At 33.3% G+C, this 26,542-nt stretch overlaps 1 protein-coding gene across 1 annotated transcript in view; it reads left to right on the top strand.

Moving 5' to 3' along the window:
- Positions 1-18,779, top strand: part of LOC126887239 (uncharacterized) — a 36,402-nt gene extending 17,623 nt beyond the window's left edge. The window contains exons 2-4 of the mRNA XM_050654647.1: positions 7,185-7,627; positions 12,684-13,517; positions 15,416-18,779. Of these exons, the coding sequence (XP_050510604.1) occupies positions 7,194-7,627; positions 12,684-13,517; positions 15,416-17,858 (3,711 nt within the window). The 5' untranslated portion in view covers positions 7,185-7,193 and the 3' untranslated portion in view covers positions 17,859-18,779. The remainder of the gene's footprint in view (positions 1-7,184; positions 7,628-12,683; positions 13,518-15,415) is intronic.
- The last annotated feature ends 7,763 nt before the right edge of the window (positions 18,780-26,542 follow it).

Below are 26,542 nucleotides of genomic sequence, written 5' to 3'. Positions count from 1 at the left end.
TAATCTCTTTATATCCTATGGAACAAAGAATTTGAGAGAAAATCAGTTGAACTAACAGGAGACAGTAGAAGCAATGGTAACAAAAATAACAAAGGAGGAAGTTGCTAAATCACTTCAAAAAATGAAGAAAGGTAAAGCTGTTGAACTAGATGATGATACCCCTGGGAATTGTGGACAGTGTTACGAGAGGATCAAGATGTGGGACAGGTTTGTTTAAGAGGGTAGGCGAAAAAACTTTCTCCAATGCTAATTAAATGCATTAAATTTTTATTTCATTTAAAAGAAACTTTTTGTTTATTCTAAAAGACTATTAGTTTTCTCAGGATTCGAAAAAAAAAATGAATGCATTTAAATAGCATTGGGTCAAGATTTTGCGCCTACTCCCTTAACACGTTGACGGACAGTCAGTAGGGTGGTGCGAAAAAAGTCAAGTTGATAATTCCGTATCGCTATAGTGCGCAAAAGTTGCGATTGGTAATTACAAGAAAAACAAAAAAATAATTATTCAAATCGGACTTTATCTTCCGATCCCGCAAGGGACTATTTTCTTTTTTTCAAAATATTTTATTTATCCTTCGAGTACGTTTTATTTATCGCTATAGTAAAATTTATTTACACTTTGCATGGTTGAGTAGGTACTAAAAAAAATTGTTTTACGCATTTAACGGATATTTTCCGATCCCGCAAGGTCAATCTATAAAAATTTGAAATTTTTGATGAATTTGGAAAATTAAAAAATATTTAGTTATCTCATTTTTTTGTTAACTTGTGAAGCTGTTCGCTTGTTTAGATATTGTATGACAATATTTAAACAGCCCAGATCTCAAAACGAGGGAGTGGTTGCACTTCTAGCTCCACACGCACCCTTCTCTCCAAACAACCAATGAGTGTGTGTTTTTTACATTATTTGCATATGTACATTTCTTTTTCATCTGTTTGTGTCCAGCTATCAAACACCAACTTTGCATTGTGATTTCTTGGTAAAATCTGGCAGTATAGACCTTGATTTAAGTGTTGTCCTGATGCATCTATCTCTTGATTGAGGCCCAAATACATTAGCATTAGACGATGCTTCCGTGGCCAACTTTAGACACCGCTCATCACTCATCAGCTGGCTTGTGGCAGGGATAGTTTTGTACATTCCAGTCTGACATGTCGCCCGATGTTATACAAGGAGTTATATCTTCATTTGAAACTCTTCGATGAAGTGGTGGAGAAGATATTTTTGCAACATTCCAGTCTATTATTTTAGTTTAGTCCTGTGCTTCAACATTTCAAGTAGTAGGGAAACAGGAAACGCATTAGAGAGGGCAAGGAGAGTGTTAAAAGCCGGACAGACTAAAGCCAAGGGCAAAAGTATTAGAAATTTCATCCCCCTACTTTAAATTTTCAAGCACAGGACTACACTGAAATAATAGACTGGAATGTTACAAAACTATCTTCTCCACCAGTTCTTCGAAGAGTTACAAAATGAAGATATAACTTCTTGCATTACATCTGGAGACATGCCAGACTGGAATGTACAAAACTATCCCTGCCACATTCAAGCTGACGAGCGGTGTCTAAAGTTGCCCACGGAAGCATCCTCTAATGCTAATGTATGTGGGCCCCAATCAACAGATGGATTAATCAGGAAAACATTTAAATCAAGGTCCATGCTGCCAGATTTTACCAAGAAATCACAATACAAAGTTGATGTTTAAGAGCTGGACACAAACAGATGAAAAAGAAATGTACATATGTAAATAATGTAAAAAACACACACTCATTGGTTGGTTCGAGAGAGGGGTGCGTGTGTGGTGCTAGAACTGCAACCACCCCCTCGTTTTGAGTTCTGGGTTGTTTAAATATACAATGTCTAAACAAGCGAAAAGCTTCAAAATGTAACAGAAAAATGAAATAACTAAATGTTTTTTAATTTATCAAAATCATCAAAAATTTAAAATGTTTATATATTTTGATTGACCTTGCGGGATCGGAAGATATTCATTAAATGCGTAAATCTATTTTTTTTATTACTCTACCATGCAAACTGTAAATACATTTTACTATAGCGATAAATAATATGTACACGAAGGATAAATAAAAATTTTTTGAAAAAAGGTAAAATTTCATTTTTTTTTTCATAATCTTTAGGCCTGTTGCGGGATCGGAAGATAAAGTCCGATTTAAATAATTCTTTTACCAATCGCAACTTTTCCGCACTATAGCTACACCGAATTATCAACTTGACTTTTTTCGCACCACCCTAACAGTCAGTTAAATGTATAAGCAAGTGTTGTGACACTATATCTATTTTGCAAAGTAGAATAGGGAAAAATGCACCGTCTATAGACGGTGTGTCACATTACATCAATGGAAAGTAAACGTCTATAGACGTTCTGTCCGTCAACGTGTTAATAGAATTATGGAAGTGGGACAAATCGAGAAGTAGACTATTATTATCTATATAAAAAAGGGATATGTGCAGCAATGCAAAATCTACAGAGGCATAAAACTATTCTTCCAAAATATGGGAGAGAGTAAGGATATATGGACAAGTGAAGAAACAGAAATATCAATAATTTAGATTTATGCAATGCAGATCAACAACAGATGAAATTTTCATTGTAAGGCAGCTTATGGAAACATATTTTGTACATAAATAATAAAGAGATAAGCTGAAATTTTTTTTCATAAAATCGTTTTTTGACTTAAAGCAAGAGGCAATTCTACAAGATTGGTTAACGTCTATGTTTGTGCCTATACCTAAATCAAACTATACAAAAAATTTAACTACTTTCGATTAATAAGTATCATGCGGCATGAGCCATGCCTCATATACTGAAGCTGTTTCTAAAAAATGATCCCTAACAGAATTTACAAAAAATGCGAAGAAGATATGGGTCCTGAACAATTTGGCTTTCGAAACGGTATGGGCACTCGAGAAGCTTTGTTCAGTTTCATTATTCTCATGCAAAAGTATCTGGATGAATAAAATAATGTTTACTGGTGCTGCATCGATTATGAAAAGGCTTTTGACAAAGTTAAACATGCTAATATAATGCTTACAAAAAAAAGAACCTGGATCCAAGGACATTAATACAATACGTGGACTCTACTGGAACCAAAACGCCTTTGTCAGAACCGAAATGGGTGATACTGAAACCATAAATATCCAAAGTGGAGTTAGACAAGGTTTTATACTATCACCATTATTATTCAACCTGTACCCAGAGGAAATCTTTACACTAGCTCTAGATGAAGCACAAGAAGGAATAAAAATCAATGGAAAAATCGTGAACAACATAATATCAGGTACGCCGATAATACAGTACTGATTGCTGGCAGTGAAGAAGAAGGAAAAACTACAAATTCTGTTAACCAAAGTAGTGCGAGAAGGAGAACCTTAGGTGAATGTAAAAAAATCTAAAACAATGGTAATTTCAAAAAAGCACACACCAGTCATAAACATACTAGTCAACAACAATCTCGTTGAATAATTGAAAAAGTTTAAGTACCTAGGATGTTGGATACATGAAACCTTAGATCAAGAACAAAAGGTTAAATGCAGAATAGAACAGGCAATAAACACCTTCTTAAAGATGCGACAGTTACTCACTACCAGAGCTGCGGTATTGATTACGGACAGTACTTAAAAAAGGTACTTAAGTACTTTAGTCTAAGTACTCCAAAAACTACGTGTACTGGTACTTGAACTTTTAAGTGTTCCGACAAATACTTGTACTTAGTACTTAAATTTGTTGTAAGTATATTTTTACTTGCAAAAATATACTTAAGTACTCTAAAAGTACTTAAGTACTCGAAATGTACTTTAACCCTTCACGAAAAGTTCTTAAGTATTACGCATTACTGCAGATATTCTTCAGTGTTTTCGATTTAGTGTGGTGTGGGGTAATCATGTTTCGACAAGTATTTATTCTTGAATTATTCGTAAAATCCTGAAGCGACAACAGAAAAGATCTTTTAGTTGATTTTGAAGAATCAATGCTGATGAACTCATCAGCCAGGTTTCCCGTATCCGACAAATAAATATTATTCTAATAAAATATTCCCGTTACTCTAAGTATCTTTTTTCTTTTGACAAAATTATTTTAATTTATTTATATGTACCTGTTTTAAACATCCAGCTCTCCATTTCATACAACAGTACTGCAAATATCTAATATTTAAGTGTTTAATTCCTAATTTCAATGAAGCGTTCCCGTTATATATGAGTTTCTTCACTTTTACACAAGTACTTAGAACAAATGTGTCAGTACTTGTATTTGAACTCGATATTTAAGCACCAAATATTTTAAATGTAGGTACTTAAGTACACAAATCGGTTACTTAATACTTAGTATTTAAATTTACCGTTTTCAAGTACTACTTAACCGAAATACTTAAGTATTTATTTATTCTTGGTACTGGTACTTATACTTAGTTCCACATTAAAGAAGTACTGGTACTTATGACTTCAGTACTTTTTGTCGGTACTTACACAACAGCTCTGCTCACTACCCGAACTCTTGATCTCTCCCTATGATACCGTATGATCAACTGTTATGTACTCGTATATAGTGTACTATTACACGGCATGAAAGCTTGGACGTTAACAGTCACCTCGTTACTACGTTTAGAGAGCTTTGAGACGTGGGTATTTCGTCGTATGCTGAAAATTCCATGGACCGACCGCGTTAGAAATGAAGAAGCTCTAAGGCGTATGAATAGAGAACGTGAACTCACAGAAATTGTCAAGAAACTTAAAACATCTTATCTTGGACACATATTTAGACACGACAGGTATAACTTCCTTCAGCTTATTACAGAAGGGAAGATAGAAGGCAGACGCGGCCCGGGTAGACGACAAATGACCTGGCTGCGCAACATTAAGAATATAATGAACTATTTTTAATGGAAAATAAGCCACAATTTTACCAAAAAAATGATTTTATTAACGTTTCGAAGCCCAAATCGGGTTTCGTTGTCAAAATACAAAATACTACTAAAATAAACAAAAATGTTGTTGCTAAGTAAAAAAATTATTCTAATAATTTATTTAATCTGACTCATTTACATTGGCAATTCAGACGTATATTATACATTTTAAAGTAGAAGACTTTAAAATGATATCGCCAATATTTATGAGTTGCGTTCCTGGGACGACTTTACTAAAAGATAGTTTATTCGATTACATGAAATCAATCCCAACTCAAGAATATCCGTCACAAAAAAATCATAGCATGTGATCTGTCTTTAAAAAGACAACCAAATGCAACGATGACAGTAAAATTCTCGCGTTAGAGATTCCATAGTAAATCACGAGGGAAAACCAGGAAAAAACCTCGATACCAAATTCTGACTTTAATATGTTTAAATTATAAATAATATTAATAATACATAGATGTACAATAAGTAATACTAAAATATAAAATTTGTACTAACTCAATATGTTATTGACTTACTAATCGTGGTATTTTCAATCAACAAATCAAAATCATTGACAAAGTCAATAACATATCGAGTTAAATTTTATAATTTAGTATTACTTATTGTATATCTATGTATTATTAATATTATTTATAATTTAAACATATTAAAGTCAGAATTTGGTATCGAGGTTTTTTCCTGGTTTTCCCTCGTGATTTACTATGGAATCTCTAACGCGAGAATTTTACTGTCATCGTTGCATTTGGTTGTCTTTTTAAAGACAGATCACCTGCTATGATTTTTTTGTGACGGATATTCTTGAGTTGGGATTGATTTCATGTAATCGAATAAACTATCTTTTAGTAAAGTCGTCCCAGGAACGCAACTCATAAATATTGGCGATATCATTTTAAAGTCTTCTACTTTAAAATGTATAATATCCGTCTGAATTGCCATTATAAATGAGTCAGATTAAATAAATTATTAGAATAATTTTTTTACTTAGCAACAACATTTTTGTTTATTTTAGTAGTATTTTGTATTTTGACAACGAAACCCGATTTGGGCTTCGAAACGTTAATAAAATCATTTTTTTGGTAAAATTGTGGCTTATTTCCCATTAAAAATAGTTGATTATAAAAATGCCACAAGGAAATAGCTTCAGAACAACATTAAGAATATAACTTATACATGAAATCAAATCAGCACTTAAGGCCATGGGTACATAATTCGCAAATATTTTACGGCTTTCCCTACTTTTTCTGTCTTTACACGGCAAATTACGTATAGTAAAATTCACACTGGTATGGATATGTAAACATTACTAGAATGTCATTCTACTTGAAAATGTCATCATTAACTTAAAGAGATGGCTTTTAAATGTTCTTGGATAACTGCTATTTGTATAATTGCAAATTATTAATTCAGTTAATGAATGTGATAATTTTTTTACCAACTATGTATTCAGTGATTGTAATAATTTATAAGTAAAACAAAAACTAATACTCAATCGAGAAAAGAGAAAAAGTGTTAAAGTGATTTTTTAATAATATATTGTTACTATGGAACGCTTACAATTTTGAACATCTTTAACAACAAAATACTTGGATCACAGAATATTATTATCCTGATGTATTCTCTGCTTGGATCTTCCACAAATAATACACAATAAATAACTTTCTATTTAAATCAATTATTTATCAAATACACTATAAATCAATATTATTTAATCAGCAACTCAAAATATTCCCGATGCCATGTCAGATATTTAAAACTGTCACTGATTGTCACTGACAATATGCTGACAATATTCTATTCGACTGAGTGAGTACAAAGATAGATTTGGAAAATATTACCACGGACATTGTGTTCATTTTTTTTTTCGAATCCTGAAAAAACCAATAAATATTTTTGAAAAATTTAAACGCAGAATGAAAGACTAAATTAATACCGAGGGCCGAAAGTCCCTTAGAATAAATAAAAAGTTTATTTTGAATGAGATATTTGAAATTAAAAATCACACTAAATTTTCTCTTAGTTTTTCACCCCTGTAACTTATTAAAATAAACATTATAGAAGTTCTCAGGGACTTTCGGCCCTCGCTAATAACGTAATCTTTCATTCTGCGTTTAAATTTTTCAAAAATACTTATTAGTTTTCTCAGGATTCGAAAAAAATGAATCCCCATTTGAATAGCATTGCAGCCGAAAATATGTACCAATCCTTTTAAATGATTTGGTCCAGTTTTTAAATTAACACATTTATTTTTTTAGGATTACCTAATGGGTGACCACGTGGACTTTGCAACAAGATTTCATAATCTTGATGGAGATTTAAAAGGAGAAAGATCAAAAAGTCTTTTTAATTTGTTAAAAACAACAGTTTTTGAAAATGATTCGCAATTAGACAGTGCCTTAAAAAGCCTGAAACCTAAATCTTACCAAGAAAACTTGTTTTATATTGACACTTTGATTTATTTTAAAAGATCCAATGACCTTATAGAAATTCTAAAAGGAGGAAATGATGTCCACATAAGTAAAATTTTGAAGCAAACATGGTTTTTCCAGAATATATTTAATGATGTGGAAGCTGAAATATTTGTATCAGAATTCTTGCCACATTTATCATATGGTGTTAAAAAGAAGTTTCTAAAAAGAATTTCAAATCATTGGAATGAACAAAAGATAGATTCACTCTTTGAAGCTCTTCAAAAGAAGTAAGTAACAGCCTTCTTATTATAGCTAATCCACCATTTGTGTTTCCCTCCATCTCCCATAATTTTCTCCATTCTAGTAGGCTATCATTCTTTATGGGCCTTTATTCAATATATCTTTATGTTCTTGCATCCCATTTCACATACGTGATTAAGTATTTCAATATTTTTAATTCCTAATCATTGCCATTTATTTGTTTGGTATATTTGTTTGGTGTTCTTTTTGGACGCCTTCTTGTTTGGGAGATGTTAGCTAAGAAGATACAGTGGAAACACATTAGCAATGTCTTCTGAATATGTTTTGTTGCGTCTCTAGATGTAAAAAGGTGCACTTTTCATTATTGATAGATTTTACCCCAATATGTGACAATATCACACTTGCATGTTTGTATATCTTTGTATTGTTTCTGATTTTATGTTCATAAGTTTGCATAGATTGATTATAAATCTGTTGCTTAAAAAAATGGAAGTTTTAGTACAATTTTTCACTTTGTTCAAAACCAAACAAAACAACACACAAGAAAGATCCAAAAACTGCAACTGCGGGATAAAGAAAGTCGTAGAACATCATCGAACATGTCATACACAATACATATGCAACACACAATACACGAACACACAACCTGATAAAAAATTAAAACAATTAATGTGCACAATTACATCTACCATACAGATTAATACAGATTACACAAACAAATTAACACACAAAAGCAGTCAGAATTTGATATCCCTAGGGTACTAATATCACCTTCAAACAATTTTTCAACCACATATTGTTGTGGCCTATAAGATTTAGGACAAGCCATTTTTTATAGAAATACATAACCTAAAAAACAGGTTATAAAATATTCCCTGAATTTTTTAGAATAATCTAAAGATTAGTTAATTAAAAATGTAATTTTCATTACAGGCTTCTTAGTATTTTCCTCTCTGTTGTTTCCATTAATGGTTTTGTTCTAATTGTGTCAGGCCTTGTTTATGCAGTGTAATGTAATGCCATTTAGATAGCCTGTTACTTTATTAGCTCTTGTAGTTTTTCGATTTATTTCATTTTCAGTGTTGTTAATAGAGATTCATGTCTGTACGCCTAGATAGTTAATAGTATATTAAGTATGGAGAACGGTAAGGGTTTTATACCGATCGAAGACAATTGTTTGGAGGAGGAGCGGAGCGACCACTCCAATTATTGTCTGAGATCAGTTACCCTTAACGTTCGACATGCTTATAACGTTTTTTGCACGATTGATACCATTATAAATTATAAAATTAATCATTTTCGTCATATTGACTAGTTTCATTCATTTTATCAAGATAGATACTTTGGTTGTTAGGTAGTAACTAGGGTGCATAACAACAATGGAGAATTGAGTTTTTATTTAGTTGTCAATAATTTTAAGTACAATTTTGATTATTATAAATTAAAATATGAGCGAAAGTGAATTTGAAGAAATCGAACGGGCTTGGGAAGAAGGGTGTTCCGCAATTATTCCCGAAAAATCCAAAATCCGTTATCAAAATACCTACCTACAAAAGTTTTAAAAAATGGTGCGAAGGCAAGAATTTAAGAATCGAAGAAAAGACTCTATTGGCATATTTCGTTCAAAGACATATGCAGTTGAAAGCTCCTGGAAGCCTCTGGGCAGAATATTCAATGATTAAATCCACCGTTTTTCTTTATGATGGCATTGATATTTCCAAGTTTTCAACTTTGATCGCGTATTTGAAGAGGCCCAAACAAGTGGGATTTCATTAAATAATTTAACAAATTGTACCATAAGTTTCAATATTAATAAATAATTCGTTAGTTTTCTTTATTCTTTCAAAAAATAAATTAAAATTGAGAGATTTTTTAACTCGACGGTAAGTGAATTACTTACCGTCGAGTTGGAGTACTTACAGTCGAGTTGGATTACTTACCGTCGAGTTGCTATACTACATTCGCTCTCGCGAGATTTTTTTTGAGACATTCGGAATAGGAAACCTACAACACAAAAATTCCTACCTCACACTGTTAACTGCTAAAATCAACTCAAATCAACTTAATCTTTCATTAAAAAAAGAAGAATTATTAGAAATAGTGGGAGTGTCTACTAATCTCATAAAATTTTGTGAAGTTTATTTCTACAAAATATTTTTATTTTGTACAATAAATAATTTTCTCATTTGCTACCAATACATTATAATGGTTTAAATAAATAAATATTGATTGGCGTAAGGTTTATGTTATTTTTATGTCTGTTTACTATTAATAATATTGGATATGAGCAGGTGCGTTGGTTTTGTAGTAATTTCCAGTCACTTCTGACAACTGAATTTTTCAAAAAAGAAATTACTAACGTCAGTGTCAAAAAAAATCTCGCGAGAGCGAATGTAGTATAGTAAATGTCACCTACTGACGTAAAATCTGTCACGGTAAACAGTCAAAAATGATCAATCGTGCAAAAAACTCATTTTTTGTTCTATCACTTCCCTGTCAACTTCCAATTTACATCGAATCGGTTCTTTACAGGTGGTCATGACTTGTGGTTTTTTCAGTTGCTATTGTCATATTCAGACTTTTTCCTTTTGTTAAAACTATGCAAAAACTTCTGAAGATCGTCTTCATTTTCCTCCACTAGAAGAGAATCTTTTGAGTAATATGTGATTCTAAATTACAACATTGCCTTATGTCGTAAAAGAAAACTGTAATAAGTTGCTTCTTACATTCGGATATTGCTCCCAGTCACATGTCTGCTATGACAGAACTGTTATCAGTAGTAATAACCCAAGGACATTGATAATTGTTCGAAAAAATTTTATAACAGATTTCGAAAGCTTGTTGCTTGGAAACAGACCGACGCCGTAGGCGGAGGTCTGTTGCCTGTAAGCAACAAGCTTGAGAAATTTGTTAAAAAATTTTTGAGCATTTATCAATGTTCGAGGGTTATTCGGATAGAAAATTTTTTGCTGGTTATGAAAAAAAAAATACAGAGCAGAAACAATTTATTTAAATGTGCAATTAACAAAGGAACAATTAGAAAAATTTAATGAAGATCCAGACATGTTAGTTTCTATAACTGATGAAGATGTATTTCCACTACGCATGCTGTTAATAATTTTATTATGATGTTTTATTATAAATAATTTTTATGTATTACAACCAAATCGTGACATTTTGAAATATTGAATATTTGAAATGTCAAAATCGAAATGAAACGAAATGTAGGTATCCATAGCTACATGATTGAGTGAAAACAGCCCATGGGATCTGTTTTCAGTATAATGTTGGTTTTATTGGTTGTATTCAATCAGATGACCACAAATTAATTGATTTCATTGGATTTCTAATTGAGCAAAAAATTTTCACTCAAACAGACCTCTAATTAGTTGAGCATTCCTCACATTGTCCAGATTTGGTACTCAGGGATTACTGACTGGTTCTAAAATTCAAGGAAAAGTTGCGGGTAAAAGTCTTTCTTCATGATATGATATGTATGGTAAACCAATTATTTGCAAAATTTAAACAGACTTTCTTATTAGAGACAGTTAGTTCTTATTAGAGAGTTATTTAAACAGACTTAATTAAAAATGTAATTCCCTTTACAGGCTTCTTAGTATTTTCCTCTCTGTTGTTTCCATTATTGGTTTTGTTGTAATTGTGTCAGGCCTTGTTTATGCAGTGTAATGTAATGCCATTTAGATAGCCTGTTACTTTATTAGCTCTTGTAGTTTTTCGATTTACTTCATTTTCAGTGTTGCTAGAGATTGATGTCTCTATGCCTAGATATTTAAAACTCATTTTTTGTTCTATCACTTCCCTGTCAACTTCTAATTTATATCGAATCGGTTCTTTACAGGTGGTCATGGCTGTGGTTTTTTCAGTTGCTATTGTTATATTCAGACTTTTTCCTTTTGTTAAAACTATGCAAACACTTCTGAAGATCGTCTTCATTTTCCTCCACTAGAAAAGAATCTTCTGAGTAATATGTGATTCTAAATTACAACATTGCCTTATGCCGTAAAAGAAAACTGTAATAGTTGCTTCTTACATTAGGATATTGCTCCCAGTCACATGCCTGCTATGACAAAACTGTTATCACTCAAACAGACCTCTAATTAGTTGAGCATCCCTCACATTGTCCAGATTTGGTACCAGGGGTTACTGACTGGTTCTAAAATTCAAGGAAAAGTTGCGTGGTAAACGTCTTTCTTCATGATGTGATATGTATGGTAAACCAATTATTTGCAAAATTTAAACAGACTTTCTTATTAGAGACAGTTATTTCTTATTAGAGAGTTATTTAAACAGACTTAATTAAAAATGTAATTTCCTTTACAGGCTTCTTAGTATTTTCCTCTCTGTTGTTTCCATTATTGGTTTTGTTCTAATTGTGTCAGGCCTTGTTTATGCAGTGTAATGTAATGCCATTTAGATAGCCTGTTACTTTATTAGCTCTTGTAGTTTTTCGATTTACTTCATTTTCAGTGTTGCTAGAGATTGATGTCTCTATGCCTAGATATTTAAAACTCATTTTTTGTTCTATCACTTCCCTGTCAACTTCCAATTTACATCGAATCGGTTCTTTACAGGTGGTCATGGCTTGTGGTTTTTTCAGTTGCTATTGTCATATTCAGACTTTTTCCTTTTGTTAAAACTATGCAAAAACTTCTGAAGATCGTCTTCATTTTCCTCCACTAGAAGAGAATCTTCTGAGTAATATGTGATTCTAAATTACAACATTGCCTTATGCCGTAAAAGAAAACTGTAATATAAAGTTGCTTCTTACATTAGGATATTGCTCCCAGTCACATGCCTGCTATGACAAAACTGTTATCACTCAAACAGACCTCTAATTAGTTGAGCATCCCTCACATTGTCCAGATTTGGTACCAGGGATTACTGACTGGTTCTAAAATTCAAGGAAAAGTTGCGTGGTAAACGTCTTTCTTCATGATGTGATATGTATGGTAAGCCAATTATTTGCAAAGTTTAAACAGACTTTCTTATTTTTTTTGAGAGTTTTAATAAATTATTGCTCTATTATAAGAGGTGTTTGACTTAAAATCATAATATTTTCAGGTATGGTTTACCTATGGCATTGTTGATCTTACACAAGTGTAGTCCTACTAAAATCAACACTGTAATTGAAGAATATGCTTTAAAGTTAACTTCAAACCAAGTACTTAATATATACAACAAAAGTGAAGAGCTGTTTATATTCTATATGAAGATAAGAAAGCAATACAATAGCACTAAAGGAATATATAATGACGAAAAAGTTTTAAAGCATGTAGCCATAAAGAACCCGCAACTTTTGTTGAAACTTCAATGCAACGGAAATATTTATTTACACGGTGTTGGCAAAAGAACTTCTAAAAACATTCTTAATGTAGTTAATGATGACTTATTAAAAGATACTAAAAATTACCTACGATTTTTAAAGAAGGGCATAGTGATTCGGAAGTTAGGTAAAAATTTTGAAACTGTATTTAAAAATCAGTTTCCTAACCAACTCAGTCATATAAATATATTCGATAGCTGCATGTTATTGAATTATTATCCTAAAAACAGAAGATGGGATTTATTGAATCAAACTTTCACTGAGAAATTCAATGGTCAAGAGTTAACATACCTCTTGCTAAATCTTCGTTCAATGATGAAGATGAAGCTGAATCCACCCAAAGACATTATTGTGTTATGGGCTGAAGTTCACTATAAAGAACAAAAGGAAGATTGCAATAAGTTTCTGAAATATTACCCACCTTCAAAAGCTATACCGATGCTTAAAGAAAAAGTTAATGTCACTTCTGATATAAACGGGAGACTGTCTTTGGTGCGCCTAATGATAGAAGCATGTGGCGAGAGTAAGGATTTGGATTCGTTGGGGGAAGTTCTGAAGTATTTCTGTTTCAGGTAAGATACATTGTTTAGTTTATAATATACTGATGAAAAAAAAATGCAACACTCAGGACAAATATTTTTGTCGATATAACATATAATATATACACTCCTGGCCAAAAAAGCGGGACACCTTAAAAATGGGTCATTTTTGATGTCTCGAATCTCCTAAACCTCCAAATTTCATTTGCATATTTGAACCGGTTTTAGAGCAATAAATAAGTCATAAGTTTGTAAGAAAAAATTCAACATCCCGTATCTCGGAAACAAAGCATTTGCGGACATATGTTTATAAAGTAAACTGTCATTATTGTTTCATGCAGAATTAACCCTTAAAGTTTGTCGCACTTACATATTTAGAAACACCCTGTATTGATGAAGAACATGGCTAGTTGTCAAAGTACCTAACTTTTTTATTATCCCACATAAGTGAATGAGTCAAAAAGCAGAATGTTAAGAAAGGCTACGGCTACAATTGAGTTTTAATTTCAATATTTTTTAAATGCTAGAATATTCCACAGAGTGTTACGAATTTTCAGGAAAAAACACAGTATTATTGTTACACCCGGTATACAATGACATTTACATGTTCAGCAACACTATTACTACATCCATATTCTTAGAGAATAAGGCTATAGCATATTAAAAAAATCACTAAAATCGGACAACAGGTTTAGGAGATTCGAGACATCAAAAATGACCCATTTTTAAGGTGTCCCGTTTTTTTTGGCCAGGAGTGTATATAATCGAACGATATAAGTCATTGACTTATATCGTTTCATAAATTTGCCAAACGCAGACTCAATCCCATGAATAGGCTTTATACACCAATGGAAGTTTGTGAAGCAATCTGTAGTTCTGCAGAAAGGCAGAAATTTGCTGTACAATTGGTCAGAACTAATATGACATTTTGGATTTTAAAAATTGGTGGTCCAAATATTACAACAAAAAACGTGCCATTCTGTTGAAACTTCCGCTACATCTATTCAACGTTCACAAAAGAAGTCATTCGCAGTTTCCAGCTTTATGGAATTCGGCTACAATCACACAAAAAAGGACTTTATCCAGTTCCTTTGTTCTAAAAAGTAATAACAACGAAAATTTTCAACTTCCAAAGGAACGAGCTTATCCTATGAAAAAAATTTGAAAAAAAATTAACATTAAAAAAATCAATGACATTCAAAAGATTACTCGGTATCTTCTTGAAAATTATCAATAATTTTATGAGGAAATAATTGGTTGGCCAACCACTGAAGTGGAAAGTACTGACGTATGAGTGAGTATCTTATAAAAAACGGCTTTTAATTTTTATTTTGTTAGTTTAAAATATTTCATTTGTTAATAACTGGTAATAAAGTTGGTCAATAAACGTTTTTTTTTGTTAATTTGAACAAATACGACCAAAAATAATAATTTATACATTTTTTAAAATTAATTCGTGAAAAGATATACGTCAGACGAATAAAATATTAAATAAAATATCTATTAATTAACAAAAATCAATATACATACAATATTGTTATCAAATTTATAATAAAATAATTAATTTTCCAGGAAAAATAACAAATTTTTAATTTGTTTCAAATATAAACACTTTTTTTATTTTCTCAAAACTTCATTGTTGTGACTTATATCCTTTCATAAATAAGCGATTCATATTTCGTCTCTCACTTCGAAAACGTCTTACCCTTGTGCGCCCATCAGAGCAACAAAAACATTCCCCTAGATTCATTACAGAAGCAAACAAAATTGTCTGCTTCTGTGACGAATCAAGGTTTTTGCGGTGCAATTGCTTTGCTATAATCTAAATTTTTGGTAGAAACGTATATGCCATTTTTTAATAAAAAATATCTGACAGTTTCAGCTGATTATTCTTCTGATTGTTTGTATAAATAATAAAATTATGTTTTTAGGCATAGAAACGAAGATACGTCTTTTCGTAAACAAGTGTTGAGTTCAGTAAGAGATAATTTCAAGTTAGAAGATTTGAATGAAAACCACTGGAAATATATCGACGAGCAAATTCATATTTTAAGAGTTCAGAAGAAACTGTACCTTAAGGAAAATGGAGATTTTATTGAAAAACATTTGGAATATTTAGTTCAGAATGGTAAAGATTACAAATCGTTGCTTACTGACTACTTTAAAGACATGGTTAAAGAGGGCCGTAGAGATAGTGCAAACACGCCTGGCCATGGAGCTGCGCGAAGGCGGAGTCAAAATTCACGTAAAGGCGCCGTGGTCAGGAGTGTATACACTATCTCTAGTAGAGATTACGGTTATAAAGATTTATCGCTAAGGAAGCGACTTTATATAGACATGATTGAAATTTTAGATGATGTTGTTAATGGTGTAAAGAGTGATAGAGATAGTAAACAATGTAAACTTGATTTTCTCCAAACTATCTTAAAGTTTTGCCAGGAAAATCCTGAATACTGTATTAAGATCGCAGATTTTCCTGTACTTGTGCAGCTAATACATGAAAGTTTTAGTACAAATTGTAGAGATGACAATGAAATAATAGCAAATGTTATTTTATACAATGCAAAATTCCCACAATATGCTGTAGAGTGCGATACAGATGTATTTCAACTAATGCGAGAATATATCGATGAAAACAAATCTTTGGGTTCGTTTCGTAGAATGTTTAGTAAAATTCTTTTTACCAAAGACCGAGATGATTTTGCAAACAAATTGTTGAAGTTTTATTGTGAAAATTACTTTGAGGGATTTCCAGATGTTAGTATTGTCGGGTGGTTTTTACAAAATGAACCTAAGGTTTTGTCGCCTTATATGTCAATAGTAGCACTAAATTATAACAGGTACCTATCCTTTCCTACGTATAAACTACTTAAACAGTATTCGCATTTAGGATATGATAAAGCAGTGAGCGATTCTATAATAGCACGATTTGACAGTGGTAAAGTCGACTCAATAAAATTAAGACTAAGTCATTTATCGATCCTACTCTCTACCGATGATTTTGTAACTTTTATTTCTGAAAGATATTTACCCAAAAAGGTCAAACTCGATCTAATGGATGATGAGATGCGTGAAATATATAAGGCGCAGTGTGAAGTAGCCAAACAACTTGCTAACGTTGATGAACCTTACAAAATGCTTCCCACTATAATGATATTTTGCAAAGGAGACTATTTACAATCAGCCTTACCATCATTGCAGAAAGCTTTTTATAGATCTCCAGAGAGAGTACTTTACTCATACGTAAAAGCCATGTCGAAACAAGCAGTATCTGTGAGGAAACACGCCATATTCTTTAGCTGTGAAATTCTGGATAAACAACACACCCTGCAGGTATTAACAAATACAAAGGAAAGCAATGTCTCGAGTTTAAAATATCTATTCTCAGCAACTTTAAAGTATTTTCTAAAGAATCCATCTGAAGAACTATTAGACAAAGTTATCGAGAGTATGAATAACATTGACATTAACGATAAACAAACTTTGGATAGTTTGAAGAGCGTTACTGTACCTGTAAAATATAGAGCACAATATATCGAGAAATGTTGGAAATACTTTGAAAGTTTGAAATCTAAAGGGGTTAAAGTAACTGAATATTTGAATTCATTTCTAAGTCCATTCTACATGACTGCAGATATATTATCAATACTGTCTGGGACATTCATAACCAATATTATCAAAAGTTACTTTCCTGCTGGAGAAGAACGTCTTGATGATATCGATGAGTTTGTGGTACGTGTGTTACAAACTCGTGTAGGGGAAAGAAACGGGAACTTTCAAATTGTGTTTCATATGTTGTCTAAATTTTCCAATACCACGAGAACATTATTTTTTAAAACTTTCATTGATTATATTCACGCTAGACCCGACCAACAATTATTATTGGTAACCATGTTCGCCGAAAGTTGGCATAAAAACTTCAGTTTGATCGATAGTTTCGATGAGCATATAATTCTGAAATTGATCTCATTTAAATCGGAAAATTCGTCTGTCGACGATTTAGCCGCCAAAACAGTAAATTACTTAGAACAACTAATCACAGAATTCGGACCTCACTCCTTTGACCACTTCAACGAACAGTTTAAAACTGCCTTCAGTTACATATATCTGGTGGAAGAATATACATTCTATTTGGCTATTTTGAAATATAAGGCAACTCCAACTACTTGTGCTTTGGTACTAAACAATGTGATCAATTTGAGTGATGATGACGATGAAAAACTTAGAAATACGTTCAATGACATTATTAACATTATTAAAAATGTTGATACTCCAATTGTTCGAATTAATTTAAAATCGTTTCTTGTAGACCATCAAGTGAATCAGATTGTAACCAAAAAGCGTAAGGGTGCAAAACGGTTACGTCGTCGTTAAGTGTTTTAATATTAAAACACATTTTATTGCATTCTTTTGTTATTATTTAAACTGATTTGCAGTATTAACCTTCTCATTTTTTGTGTGCCTTTGAGGGGTTTCCTGATATTAGTATTGTCAGTTGGTTTTTACAAAATGAACCTATGGTAGCACTAAATCACAACAGGCACCTAGCCTTTTCTGTGTATTAACTTCTTCTTTAAGTACCGTGCCCAAATTTTTAGGCGTGGGTAGCTTCCATAACAATTTGCCGATATAGTTCTCGATCTTGTGCGGCATGTAACAATTGATCTGCTGATAAGACAGTCCATTGACGAAGGTTTCGGAGCCATGAATATTTCTTTCGACCAATTCCTCTTTTTCCGTCGATCTTTCCATTGAGTATTAACTGCAGCATCCTGTATTTGCTACCTCTCATCGTATGTCCCAGATATTCAAGTTTTCTCTTTTTTATCATCTTCATTAAGTCACCTTCGCCTTGACCTACTCTGTTTAAGACTTCTCTGTTTGAAATGCGTTGAACCCAAGATATTCTGAGCATTCTACGATACGACCACATCTCAAAGGCTTCTAATTGGTTCATCATGTTAACCTTCATGATCCAGGTTTCACATCCATATAGTAATACAGGATACACATAACATTTTAGGAACTTGATTCTTAGTTGTAAGTTCAGCTGAGAGTTGCTCAGAATAGATCTAAGTTTATAAATGCTCCTCTTGCAATTTCTATACGAGTTTTAATTTCTTCATCCGGATTTAGTGTCTCGTTTATCCAACATCCTAGGTATTTAAAATGGTTAACTTTTGTTATTGATTCATCATTGACAATTAGTTGCATAGGGCCGGCGTCTTGTTTACTAACCATAAGTAACTTTGTCTTTGTTGCATTTATGTTAAGTCCGTTATTGGAGCATTCTCTAGTGACTCGATCTATAAGGAATTGAAGATCTTCGATATTTTCAGACATGATCGCGGTGTCGTCTGCATATCTGATGTTGTTAATAGTTTCTCCCCCGATTCGAACTCCACATTGTCCTTCCAAGGCTTCATTAAAAATTATTTCCGAGTATACGTTAAACAAAGTTGGGGATAACACACAACCCTGTCTGACACCTCTTTGAATGCAAATTTTGTCTGTTTCTTTGTCGTCTACCAGAATAGAAGCTTCTTGATTCCAATATAGATGTTGTAAAAGTCTCAGATCTTTATCATCTATTCCAATCATTTCTAGATATTCAAACAACCTATCATGTTGAACTCTATCAAACGCCTTCTCAAAATCTATAAAGCAGACGTAAATTGGTTTCTGTACTTCCCATGATCGTTGAAGTAATGTTAACATTGAGAACAAAGCTTCCCTTGTTCCCAATCCTTCTCTGAAACCGAATTGTTTGTTTCCCATTGTCTCTTCACATTTCTGCTTGATTCTATTAAGAATTATCTTAAGAAGTAGCTTGAGAGAGTGGCTCATGAGACTAATTAGTCTAAAGTCTTTACATGATGATGTATTAGGTTTTTTTGGGAGTGGAATAAATGTAGACTCTAACCATATCTGTGGCATCATGCCAGTCTCGTATATATGGTTATAAATGTTTGTTAGTTGTGAGACATTGTCGTCATCCAGAAGTTTGAGCCAGTCTGATGGTATTTGGTCAGGGCCTGGAGATTTCCCATTTTTGCTCTGTTTGATGGCTTTCTCTACTTCCGCTTTTAAAATACTCGGACCAGTATTCGTATACTTTGTGGTGTTAAGTGGTGGCCTCGTATCCACTAAGAGCTCTTTTATATAGTTAGTCCATTCTTCCTTTTTTTCATCCAAGTCGAGAATTATTTTACCTTTGGAGTTTCTCATAAAGTGAGGAGTTCTTTTTCTCTGAGTGTAGGTAATTTCTTTAAGCTTTTTATGTATATTAAACTCGTCATGTTTTCTTTGTAGTTCTTCCATTTCACAACATCTTTGTTCCATCCAGTCCTCTTTTGCTCGCTTAACCTCGTATCTTATTTGTCGATATACCTCTCTATACCGAATCTCGTCTTTGTTTTTCCAATTTCTTCTTTGTTGAATAAGGTCTAGTATTTTATCGGTCATCCAATCCTTTTTCTTTATTGGGTCTTTTTCTGGTTTCAAAACTTCGTTTGCTATGGTGACCATGGCGGAATTCATGATATCTAGATTTTGGCCGATATTTTCTTGTTCAGATCTTTCTATTTCCGAACTCATCTGATATTACGGCATTTGTTAGGAGTCGAGTATTAGGTTTCTTCTGCGTTGTGGGGGCTTTTATTCTTTTTAGTTTTAGTTTGAATCCAGCACAGAGCAGATTATGGTTAGTTGCTGCGTCTGCACTTGGGTATGTTTTTGCAGATGTAATACTGTTTCTAAACCTTCTATTAATGATAATGTAGTCAATTTGATTTCTGACTATCTTTCCCTCTTGATCAGCTGGAGATATCCAGGTATATAGTCGTCTTTTAGGTTACTGAAACAAAGTATTGGCTATAATGCATTTCTCTTCTTGGCAGAACTGTATTAGTCTTTGCCCTCTTTCGTTCCTTTCTCCAAGTCCATACTTTCCGGTTATATCTTGTGTGATTTCGGCACCAACTTTTGAGTTGAAGTCTCCCATAATAATTGTAGCTTCATGTTTTTTTGTGCTCCGGAGAATTTGTTTAATTTGGCTGTAGAATTGCTCAATTTCTTCATCTGGTTTGTCAGCTGTTGGTGCATAGACTTGTATTATATTAATCTTCAGTAGTTTATTTTGCAGCTGAATCATCATGATACGATCATTGAAGGGGACGAAATTTCGGATACAGGTACGAATTTCTTCTTTGACAATGATTGCGACTCCGTTACGTCTGGGTCCTTCTGCCTTTCCCGAGTGGTATACAATGTATCCATTACTCTCAAATATGTTTGACCCTAGCCATTTCGTCTTGCATATACCTAGGATAGGAATGTCTAGTCTGGCCATTTCTAGCTGAATATTTTGTAATTTCGCACCTTCAAACATAGTTGTTACGTTCCACGTAGCTATCTTGTGGATTTCCACGACACGGGGTTTTCGTGTGTTGACGACCTGAGAGGCCCCGTAGTCTGGTTGTGATCTTCCTCCCCTACCGGATCTTGGATTCCGAAGTCCATGATCATTGAATGTATGTATAGTTTCCTTATCTGTCATGGGAAGCTGTACTAGAGATATCCACAAGGATCTTTAATGTAGTGGTTTCTCCTGGCCTTCTACATCCTGATGCCGTTGACCATTTCCTGGTTCCTCCGCCTTTGAGACCGATTTCTAGGTCTCAGGACAACAGAGTGCCCTACCACTCACCAACTCATCCGCCCGAAGCCGTTGGTCAGTAAGTGGGGGATTGCTTATACCGGCAATCATTCGGTGATTAACTACTTAAACAGTATTCGCATTTAGGATATGATAAAGCAGTGAGCGATTCTATAATAGCACGATTTGACAGTTGTAAAGTCGACTCAATAAAATTAAGACCAAGTCATTTATCGATCCTACTCTCTACTGATGATTTTGTAACTTTTGTTTCTGAAAGATATTTACCCAAAAAGGACAAACTTGATTTAATGGATGATGAGATGCGTGAAATATATAAGGCCCAGTGCGAAGTAGCCAAACAGCTTGCTAACGTTGATGAACCTTACAAAATGCTTCCCACTATAATGAAATTTTGCAAAGGAGACTATTTACAATCAGCCTTACCATCATTGCAGAAAGCTTTTTATAGATCTCCAGAGAGAGTACTTTACTCATACGTAAAAGCTATGTCGAAACAAGCAGTATCTGTGAGGAAACACGCCATATTCTTTAGCTGTGAAATTCTGGATAAACAACACACCCTGCAGGTATTAACAAATACAAAGGAAAGCAATGTCTCGAGTTTAAAATATCTATTCTCAGCAACTTTAAAGTATTTTCTAAAGAATTCATCTGAAGAACTATTAGATAAAGTTATCGAGAGTATGAATAACATTGACATTAACGATAAACAAACTGGATAGTTTGAAGAACGTTACTGTACCTGTCAAATATAGAGCACAATATATCGAGAAATGTTGGAAGTACTTTGAAAGTTTGAAATCTAAAGGATAGGAAAGGAAAGTAACTGAATATTTAAATTCATTTCTAAGTCCATTCTACATGACTGCAGATATATTATCAATACTGTCTGGACCATTCATAACCAATATTATCAAAAGTTACTTTCCTGCTGGAGAAGAACGTCTTGATGATATCGATGAATTTGTGGTACGTGTGTTACAAACTCTTGTACCGGAAAGAAACGGGAACTTTCAAATTTTGTTTAATATATTGTCTAAATTTTCGAATACCACGAGAACATTGTTCTTTAAAACTTTCATTGATTATATTCACGCTAGACCCGACCAACAATTATTATTGGTAACCATGTTCGCCGAAAGTTGGCATAAAAACTTCAGTTTGATCGATAGTTTCGATGAGCATATAATTCTGAAATTGATCTCATTTAAATCAGAAAATTCGTCTATCGACGTTTTAGCCACCAAAACAGTAAATTACTTAGAACAACTAATCACAGACCTCACAGAATTCGGACCTCACTGCTTTGACCATTTCAACGAACAGTTTAAAACTGCCTTTAGCTACATATATCGTGGAAGAATATACATTCTATTTGGCTATTTTGAAATATAAGGCAACTTCAACTACTTGTGCTTTGGTACTAAACAATGTGATCAATTTGAGTGATGATGACGATGAAAAACTTAGAAATACGTTCAATGAAATTATTAACATTATTAAAAATGTTGAAACTCCAATTGTTCAAATTAATTTAAAATCGTTTCTTGTAGATCATCAAGTGAATCAGATTGTAACCAAAAAGCGTAAGGGTGCAAAACGGTTGCGTCGTCGTTAAGTGTTTTAATATTAAAACACATTTTATTGCATTCTTTTGTTATTATTTAAACTTATTTGCAGTATTAACCTTCTTCTTCTTCATGTACCTTGTCCGTTGCGGACGTTCGCTATCATCATAGCAATTTTAATTTTGTTTGCGGCGTTTCTGAATATCTCAATCGATGTTAGTCCAAACCATTGGCGTAAGTTTTGAAGCCATGAATTCCTTCTTCTTCCGTTTGCTATCTATTTTACCTTGTATTATCAGTTGGAGTTTATATTTATCATGTCTCATATTATGACCGAGGTAGTCAAGTTTCCGTTTCTTAATTGTGAATGAGATTTCTTTTTGTTTTCCCATTCGGTGCAATACTTCTAAGTTGGTGGTGTGGGTCGTCCAGAATATTTTGAGATTACGTCGGTATACCCACATTTCGAATGCCGCTAGCTTTTTCATTCATGTTTCCGTTATTGTCCAGGCCTCTGCGCCATAAAGCAAAACTGGAAATACATAACATTTTAGCAGCCGTATTTTTAGTGGGAGAGATATGTCGCAATGGGCGAGTATATTTCTCATGTTGTTAAATGTTGCTCTGGCCTTTTCAACTCTGGATCGTATTTCGGTTGTTTGATCCCTTTTCGAGTTGACGACGGCTCCAAGGTATACCTACGAGTTAACTTGTTGAATTAATTGGTTTTTTATTTTCAGTTGTCTGGCAGGTTTTTGAGTTTTGCTGACCAGCATCTATTTTGTTTTATTTATGTTGAGGTTAAGTCCTCTTTCGTCACTCGTTCTTATTGTACCCTGCCCATAAGATGCTGAAGTTCGTCGATACTGCTGGCAAGTACGACTGTATCGTCCGCATATCGAATATTATTTGTCAATTGTCCATTCCATCACAGTATTAACCTACTATGCCATATTTTTCTGCAGCTTCTTTTGGTACGTTTCTTGGTTTTTGTAATTTTGTCATTAAACATCAATATTAACGATGCCTCTTTCAGACATTATTGTTATTATTTTATTTTCGTGTAAAGAGGTTCCTGTTCGAACATTTAAACTCAGCTGTAGAACTAATCAGATCGCCTTCATTCATCATTTGAAAAATAAAACTATAACTAATATTTTGACTTCCAAATCATTAGGCGTTGCCAATTTTTTTTGGATTCGTACACGTATATGCAGAAGTTCCGAGACGTATTGGTATGGCAAAAAATGCGATGAGTCGCCTAACTAAAGTTTGGAAAGACAGATCTATCTCTCAAAATATCAAGATGAGACTGGTGAATGCCCTTGTATTCTCAATATTTCTATACGGAGCAGAGACTTGGAATCTTCGCGCATGCGAGCGCCAAAAAATTGATGCCTTTGAGATGTGGTGCTGGAGAAGAATGCTGCGCATACCATGGACAGCTCATAGGACAAACGTTTCCATTCTAAACCAACTCAATATTAAAAAAAGGCTGTCCACAATATGTCTGCAACGAATTCTGCAATTCTTTGGTCACTTGGTTCGCAGAGGTGACGACAGTTTGGAGAGATTAATCGTTTCTGGAAACGTTCCGGGGAGAAGATCAAGAGGACGATCACCAACTAGATGGTCCGACCAAATAAAGAATTCAGCTGGAAACTCATTCTGCGAAGCTCTTAGAGCAGCTGTAGATAGAGACCAATGGAAAAACATTGTTAGGAATATTGGAAGAAATCACGATCCTCAGTAATGGGGAAACGACAAGAGAGAGAGACACGTATATGTATATAGATTCGGGTTAGAACGTCCTGCGATGTTGTCCGATGCCCAATTGCCACGTCCTATCATTACAATCTCCTTCTCTCAATCCTCGTTCGCTCATTGATCTTCTAACTCCTTCCATCCACGATTTCTTTGGTCTTCCTCGTTTCCTGTGTTCCGGTGGTATCCATTTTCCGTTGGTAGTATTTCTTCTGGCATTTTTTAGACATGCCCATACCATGTAAGCTGTTTTCTCTCTATGCAGTCGGCCACAGTTTCTTTTAGATTGGATTCATACGTCGAAACGTAATTAACAAAATCTTATTTTTGCGAATCTATGTACTTTTTTCCAAGACAATATAAAAATGTGCCTTATTATTATTGTATTAACAATATTTTCAGTTAGTTTTTGTATTTTTATTTTGTTTTGAAAACCGCCTTGTTTATTTTATGGTTTTGTCAGGATATATTTAATTTGTTCATTTGTTCTTTTCAAAAAATATAAAGGTACTGTTTTGTTAAACTCGTTTAGTTATCTTCAATTCAAACAAAAGATAAATCATACATAATTGAGCTGCTATATAAATAAAGTATTAGTACAGCAAACGTCAACTGTGGTTATGTTTAAAAAAAGGCTCACTTTAAGGGCATTGCTTAACACGTTCGGTGCCCATTTTGAACAAACGCCACTTATGGCTGGTACCACGTACTTATATGGTACATTTAGTAACTCAGTACTAACGCCGACACTCGTGCGTCGTCGGCACCCTTGATGAAACCCTCTTGTCAACACACTGTCGGCGTGGGCACTGAACGAGTTAACATGGGCTGAGCAGCCTGCACTGCTAAGTGACGACACCATCTTTTTTCTCGTTCGTTGTGTCATACATCAAGTAAGTATAGCAGGTTTCTTTTTGGCGTGAGGGACAGGTCAAACAACTGCAAGAGATCTTGTCTTCAGCATATGCGCAGTTGGTATGCTCGGTCTATGTTAATATATACGTCTATGGCGAAAATACGTAATTTTCTACGCCTCGAGACAATTGACGTTTACTGTATATTGTTTTTTGCCTACCTTTCATAAGGTATTTAACGTTGATATTATTTAATGTTTTTGATAAAATTAATAATGTAATACTAATATAGTTTTATAAGAGCAATTTTTGTTAAGGTTAAAATATATTTTTTTATGTTGTATTAATAAACAGTTTCGATAAAGTTATTGTTTGATTTATTATATCTCATCATACAATGAATATTATTTGGTAAATCAGTTTATATGGTTCTTTTCATGGGCATTTTTCAGTGCGTCACAAATGATAGAAAAAAAGGTCAGTCCGTGATAATACACATTTATAACATTTATTCTAAAATGACATTTTAGTTAAATCTGACAGTTGTCACATTTTATTTAAAATTTTGCATAAAAACAAATCAATTGTGTTTATTGCATTTATAAAATGGTATTTTCTTTGATTTGTATAGTCTTATAAATTGTACAGATCATATTCGTTGATATATTATATAATTCGTAAATAATTTTTTTTCGATTATAGCGCCATCTATCGACAACTAGAATAAATGTTATAAATGTCTGTAATCACGGACGTGCCTTTTTTTCTGTCACATACAATTTAATGCGTTAGAAAGAAATCGAAAAACTGTGACGCACTGAAAGATGCCTATGAGAAAAAGAATACCTACCAAATAAAAGGAACCTACCTACCTACCTTAAGGAAGCAAAGAAAATCATAAACAACATGGAACACAAAATACAATTAAAAATAAAATAATATATATTAGGGTTCCGTGTATGCATCCTCTCATTATTATAGTAAGCGATATGAAATATATATGTATTATGGTATAGCTCCCCGTGCGTAGCAAGCTTAAAGTTATTCACGAAACGAGCTATGTTAATAATTATGGTTTTGAAAATGCTTTTTCAGGGTTGACCTTAAATAATCTTCACAAGCACCATTGCACACCTGAATATATGTTTGGCTGTTCATCTGGTTATGGTCCACCTGTTAGGGATGTTGGGC

Source organism: Diabrotica virgifera, chromosome 6, assembly GCF_917563875.1.
Source record: "Diabrotica virgifera virgifera chromosome 6, PGI_DIABVI_V3a".
NCBI lineage: Eukaryota > Metazoa > Arthropoda > Insecta > Coleoptera > Chrysomelidae > Diabrotica > Diabrotica virgifera.
This window is presented reverse-complemented; position numbering and strand designations above follow the sequence as displayed.